General features: G+C 32.3%; 1 protein-coding gene across 2 annotated transcripts in view; it reads left to right on the top strand.

Annotated features, from left to right (window-relative positions):
• Positions 1–947: 947 nt before the first annotated feature.
• Positions 948–6,885, top strand: part of LOC106471490 (signal-induced proliferation-associated 1-like protein 2) — a 41,836-nt gene continuing 35,898 nt past the window's right edge. For both annotated transcript variants that reach the window (XR_002613268.1, XM_013932090.2), the window contains exons 1-2: positions 948–1,057; positions 4,102–5,603. Coding sequence is in view for 1 of the 2 variants with exons in the window: in XM_013932090.2 (XP_013787544.1) it covers positions 4,271–5,603 (1,333 nt within the window). In the remaining variant the exon portion in view is untranslated. The remainder of the gene's footprint in view (positions 1,058–4,101; positions 5,604–6,885) is intronic.

Below are 6,885 nucleotides of genomic sequence, written 5' to 3'. Positions count from 1 at the left end.
ATATATATATATACTTAAAACATGGTATACACTATGCGATGGTCAGGGTGACTTTGTAGGAAGAGGTAGCAGCCAAAGACGTGAGGGTAGGGGTGCTTTCTGTTACAACATCCACTTCTTAATGTCCTACCACAGTGTTTCACATGATTAATTAATAGATAGCCATAATGGGGGAGATGTTGTGAACCCCTCATTGACATGCCCCTTGTTCCAAACTATTATCCCACAAAGTTTGTTTGAGATTGGTCCAGCGACCTAGGAGTAGTTAGACAACGGACAGACACACACACACACAGATTTTTGTGCTATATATAACGTACATCAGTGGTAGATGGAAATAGGTTATACCAATATATTAAACAGCGAAAAGTAAAAAAGAAAAAAAGACCAGTGGTGTAACAATTGGGCTTCGCAATAACTGAATAGTTTCATAATAACTCATCAACTTCATCACCAACCCACTACTCTGAATCATTTTCACTCTTAAAAGAGGTTAGGTGTTTATTAAACCTTAAGTTTTTGAATACTTTTTATGTATTTTTTTGTTTGAAACATAGTAGTTCTTCGTTTTATGATTCCGTTTCAACCTATATATTCTGATAAGAAAACAGAGTGACTGTTTAGCTATGTTACTGGCTGATTATTTCTTCATCAGGTTTTAGGAAAAACTTCTGGAATTCTAATTCTGTGGACAATAAACTTGTATTTTTATTAGAGAAAAATAATTAAAAACTGTTAAATTTCCAATTATTGCGTGGGAAGTTTAACTGAATTATTTAATTTGTTCACATGATATTGTTTTTTCGATTTATATGCGTATATATATTTAAAATAAGCAATTAAACTGTTTGCAAAAAAATATTATTCATTCACTATTGCATCGTTTTCGTCACAGGTCATGTGACCGGAAACTGGTTAGTTACGCTCGGGTGTTGTTGACGCTCATTCAGCAATAGGCATGTGGAATATGTTAATGGTTGAGTGTGAATGACAGAATAAGGTGCCAAGAGATTTTAAACAAAGCATTTGAAAAACAGCTTCAGATATCACTTTAAAGGTTATTATATATATATTTGCTATCTGTTTTAGTTAACTTTTGTTTTCTTATTTACAACGCTTATTTGCATTATACTTTCTGATTTACGAAGAGTATAATACTTTAATTGAGTTTAATAGGCCTGTTTTCAATAGTTAAGCCTAGCTGTATAATATTATACTGAAGAAGATCCGCTGTGTTATTTATGATAATTAGTCTATACCCTAATCGTTAGGATATAAAGAAAATTCGTTTTACCATTACGTTTTAGTTAGATTCGGGTCGAATGAAGCGGAAATTAGAAATTACTAATAGAATGTGGATAAACGAACAATTTTCCAGTGACAAACCTAGGCATCATTGTTTTTCGTACTTAATAAGTTAATAATAAATTATAACCATAAGCTAATAATAGGACTAGTGGACAAACATACATTTTGCCGGAGTAGGACTAGGAGTCATCTTTGGCTGAAAAACCATGTTTTTCTATCAATGCAATCAACTTGAGTTAAAGGATTTAAAATTAAGGGAAGGCTTGATAAAGGATGGTTTACAAGAGTTTATTGTAATGTATAGGATGGTTTAGATGGTCTAAAAGGTCCCATGTTCTTAAATTATATGTATATCATCATCATATGTATGTGTAATTTTTAGTACACCTTGTGTCTGCAAAGTCTGGCACCATAATATAGTATAATAATCTGTGTGCCAAGCTGGGTAGAGACATTTTTTAAATATTGACAACATAACATGATTTCAGACTTTGCAGACATGGCACCATAATATAGTATAATAATCTGTGTGCCAAGCTGAGTAGAGACATTTTTTAAATATTGAAAACATAACATGATTTAAGACTTTGCAGACATAAGGTATACCATAACGTATAGTACGTTTATATACTGTGTTGAAGTTAGTACTATCATAAATACCTAGTAAGGTCACCAAGGTGTTACAATTTTTAGTATAGCAGTCAATATTGCCATATCTAGCTAAAGTGTTGATGTTTCAAGAATTTTGGTACTATTGGGTATTTAATTTATACTATATGTAGTTTACTGAACATGTATGACATCAGTATGCCAAGACTACTGAAGTACAATACAGTGTATTTTAAAATACTCTCAATTTTGGTGAGTCAACTATGCTGACAATGTTATATTCATAGTACATTATCTTATGAAAGTGCTTGAAACATTTACAGCTGAACAAATTAACATTCATAGAGAAGTGTGAAATTGATGCAACACACCCATATAAGACAAATAACTTGTGTATAAAAGTGTTTGTATTTATGTTGATTACATCCAGCTGAGAAACTATAGTTATAGAGGTTTTGCACTGATGTCAAAAAATCATGTGGTCTATATTTTACTCTGTCATGTTGGGCATTAAATGCTGATATTCATCATAGATGTAAAAAGACAAATTTGTCCTCTGATATTACGTTACCTGACATTGTAAGTCATCTCAGCAATGTGCATAAAGAAAGATATGTTGAGAAACTGAATACACGTAGAACATTGTATCCTTATGTTTTTCCAAAGGCAATGTTTACACCATTGACTGCATGAAAACTTTACAAGATAGTGTATTGATATGAATTGTTGTTGATTTTTAAAAGTGGATAATTCATGTCAAATATGGCAGTGTTGAATGAAACAGGAAGTTTTGTGACATCACCTGCAAGACTTCTATACAGGAACTCTATCATGATGGACCACATTAACATGGGTATTGAGGAATGATTTTTCTAACACACTAGGTTAAGAACTCGAATTTTATAAAGGAATGTCTTGTATAGATCAAAAACACTTGGGTGAGAGCATCAACTTTTATGAAGGAGTGTTACTTTGTGTTTGTTACTGTGAACATAAAACTTATTTTTACATATTTATAGCTCATTCAGATGAAGGTATTAAAACATGAGAATCATTGTAATCTCACATAATATACCTGGTTGAAAACAAGTTTACAGAGCAGTGTTTCATCTTGGTTTAAAATGCATACCTTTGAAGAAGGAAGTCATTTTAATAGCATTCCTCTACATCTTTTCATTCAAACATGTGTCCTTCATAAAAATGAAGAGAGCGTGGTGAAAGGTGGCCACAGCTCTTTGAATTCATCCTTCACCAATCAAAACAACACCCAATATTAGTGAGAGAGAAATTTAATATAGTATTTCATAATGTAGTCTGTCAAGAGTTTTATATGAACTAATAACAACTTTCTTATTATGGAAGTCAAAATTCTTGGAAATAGATTCCACAACTTTAATTATTACTTTACCCCTGCCAAGTCACTTTATTTTTCTACAACATCAAAAGTTTTTTTATATGAAGTAAGCCTGATAGAAAGTGAAATAATCTAAATATCTATGTGATAATAAAATGATTACTTTGTATTATCATTTTTAATGTTGAAATCTTTTTGTTTTTTGATGGTTTTCATTTTGTGCAGGATACTATTTTCTAAGTTTGTGCTTTAGTGAGATTGAGATGAATTACTAATCTCCATAGTTACATAAATCATTGATATGATGTACCAAATCCAGAGTGTGGAATTTTTGTTGTAATCAGGTTGCTAATAAATCACTAAGCTGAGTAAAAGTGTAATATTTCTTTACTTCATTTGGTATAATACTTTGAAGCAAGATTTTCAGTGTAAAGATAGTTTTAAAATATGCACAGTTTAGACAAAGTCATGAAATTACTCGGTGTATTTGAACCTTTATTCTTAAATCTTTGGGTTATTTTGTTGTTTTATGTGTACTAAGTGTTTTGAATAATCATGGCTTACAAGAGTGATCATAGCTGATTACTGTTCTTTCCTGTTGTTTGAAGTAGGTTTTCTACCGTAAAACTATTGCATGGTTAATAGAGAGACACATTTTTTTTACTTCCTGCTCGAAGTACTGGTAATTTTTTTATCAGATATTCCAGTGCTATATAATACTTGACTGGTATGATTCTCTAGTGGAATTGAGTTCAGCAATTTTACTCTTAAGTGTCAGTGTTGCCTGCAAGGGTGAAGATTAACCATCCATATCTTGTTCTTCATTCCAGATGGCTAGTCAACTTCAAATGAATGATGTTCTGTTCGCATGAGTCAAAGACTTACCATGCAGTTTCTCCATGTCTTCGTGACTGCTGGAAAGTTGGGTGTTATTGCAATTAGTTTGCTCAAACACTACAAAATAGTAATAAAGAACCAAAACTTATTTCTGTAAGTGACATGGCTGATGTTCCCAGCACAATAGAAGAAAGTAGTTTTCCTACGAAAGATGAGCTGACATCAGATGTGCTTCGTGCTCGCACTGCAGAATACTACAAAGAAATTTATAAATCAGCTTATGTGTATAAAAGTGGAAGTATGACTCAAATAAGTGAACCTTCACATACAACGAACACAGTGCCCATTAAATTACCGACCTCACAGTTAAAACAATCTTTGGAGAATTGTACTATGCATACAACATCCAGAAGTCTGATACAATGTAATCCTCATCTTCAAAATGATGGCCCACATCGAACTCTCAGTGAAAGAATGAATAGGATATCAGTTACCACACAGCGACCCGGGTGTAGAGTTGCATTATACCGAAGTAACAGTAACTTGGAGATAGAACATAGAAAAGAAAGGTTTTCGGAGAGAACAGTGAGCGTTCATGGAAACTTTGGAAGTACTTCATCTTTAGGTATAAAAAATGGTGCAAATGAAGGTTTTTTCTCCATGCTAAAAGAGTTTAAACCAGGTCATACTGACCAGAGAAGTGCTGGACCTGCTAGATTGCAGGAGGTTTTGATAGGTAAAGTTGATTCTCCACCAGCTTCCCAGAATGCCTCAAATACTTTAGTTCACAATTCAGGTAGTTTGGAGGATTGCCAAAGCCCTACTTTAAAATCAAAACTGTATAAATTGTGGGACATGAGAGAGAAAGTCAAAATGCTCAATGCAGAGACAATATTTTTTAAGAAAGTCAGAAATAAAGTGGATACAAGTACAAACTTGAGTACGCATGGTTCTCACATGTCAATAGATTCTGACTGCAGACTTGAAGAGAAAATGAGAAAAAAAACATTTGCTCACTATGATTGTCAGAGCATCAGTGTTGATTTGAGCACAACTGCTTCAGTAGTGTGTAAGTTGGTAACTCGTAGGTGCAATACTTCTACTGGTGCTTCTGCAGCATCTGTAATAAGCAAACTACAGTATAGTCATAGCGGGGACGGGAATGCTTTAATGAAATATCAGGATCCAGGAGATGGGCGCTGCAATGATCTCGTTCTTAGTTGTTCCTTTTTTCGGAATGAGCTCTGTGGTGAAAAGGAGAAAATGGTTAGTTTAAACAGGTTAACTCGCAGACTGAGTCAGAAGAATTCAGCGACAACTGTTCCTGGGTCAACTACCTTTTATAGGCCTTTATCAGCATATGGTTTATCAGTTCTTGAAAAAACTGATAACATTAGGTGGAAGAAGCATTGTTGCCCATATCAACGTTTTTCCTTCCCTATTGAAAAAACTGACACTGGAGCTCTTTACTACAGGCAGTATTTTTTAAACCAGGGTAAGTTTTTAAAGCCTTAAATGTAGTTTGATGTAGTACTTTGTTTAATCTATTGTACATTTAGTAAAACAAAATTAATATTTAAGAGGGTGTGAAAAACTGATAGAAGAGTTGAAGTTAAAGAATTTTTACAGCTGGATTTTCAAGTTTAAAAAGAAATAACTTGACCTTGTTTTTTAAAGAAATATCTTGGTTTAGGCACCAATTTTCCAGTCATATTAGTTTTCTGAGCAGAGTTTGTTCAGTTTTATAATAAGATTATAGCTTACATTTAGGCAAATTGTAACAGTAAATAGAGTGTAGATTAATTTCCAAGCACACTTTGTTGCCAGTATTGTAAATTAGTAATTACTGTGACTTCAGAATGTGCATCTTATTTCAAAAGTTTTTTTGATGTCTTCATTTAGTCTGTAATAATGGAAAGTTTGATTCAATATTCATTGTAACAACTTTGAGGGGAATTAATGATAAGTGAGTGAAATTAATTTATGAAGATATTATACTTAGTTGTTTGTGTGTGTTAACAATATTGTGTGTAGTGAGTGTTAAGATGCTGAGTATTGTATGACTATTTAAAATTTTAGTCTTTACCATTGGATTAGAAATATTTACCTTTTATCAATAAATAAAACTTGTGCTAATTAAGATAATTATAATTCAAATCAATCGATAAACAATTTCATTTTAATACATTCACCCAAATGTCCTGTTGTTTGATTGGAAAGTAAGAGTATTAGAATTCTTCAATGGTTGAAAATTTAAAACAAATTAGACTTTCAATTTTAAATGATTATCTGTTAAATTGGAAGGAAGAGGAGCATAATACATGTTAATGTCCATTTATATAATTAACATAATATAATATTTAGGGACAACAAGGGACCTCTTGGTCCATCTTGGCTGTCTCATGCACTAAACTGAACTAAAACTATCAAATAAATAAATTAAAAAAAAAATCTTAAACAATTTCGGAGATCATAATCTCTTCTCACATGACAAACCCTCTATCCATCCATTCTAGTAACCCTCCTCTGAATCCTTTCCAACAATTTAATGTCCTTCTTAAGGTAAAGAACCCAAGACTAAATGTGGCCTAACCAGTGACATATACAATTAAATTATAACTTTTTTTAGACTTGTATTCAGTATTTATGTAGATAAAACCTAAAATCATGTTTAGTTGGAGACGGCTTGAATGGGTAATGAAGAAAAACTTTAATATAAGTTTAACATAACAGCAAATGTACAACAAATATAAAATCATGTCGAAACGTTGTACATT

Source organism: Limulus polyphemus, unplaced genomic scaffold (assembly GCF_000517525.1).
Source record: "Limulus polyphemus unplaced genomic scaffold, Limulus_polyphemus-2.1.2 Scaffold4651, whole genome shotgun sequence".
NCBI lineage: Eukaryota > Metazoa > Arthropoda > Merostomata > Xiphosura > Limulidae > Limulus > Limulus polyphemus.
Note: the sequence above shows the minus strand (reverse complement) of the source record. Positions and strands in the feature narration are given on the sequence as shown.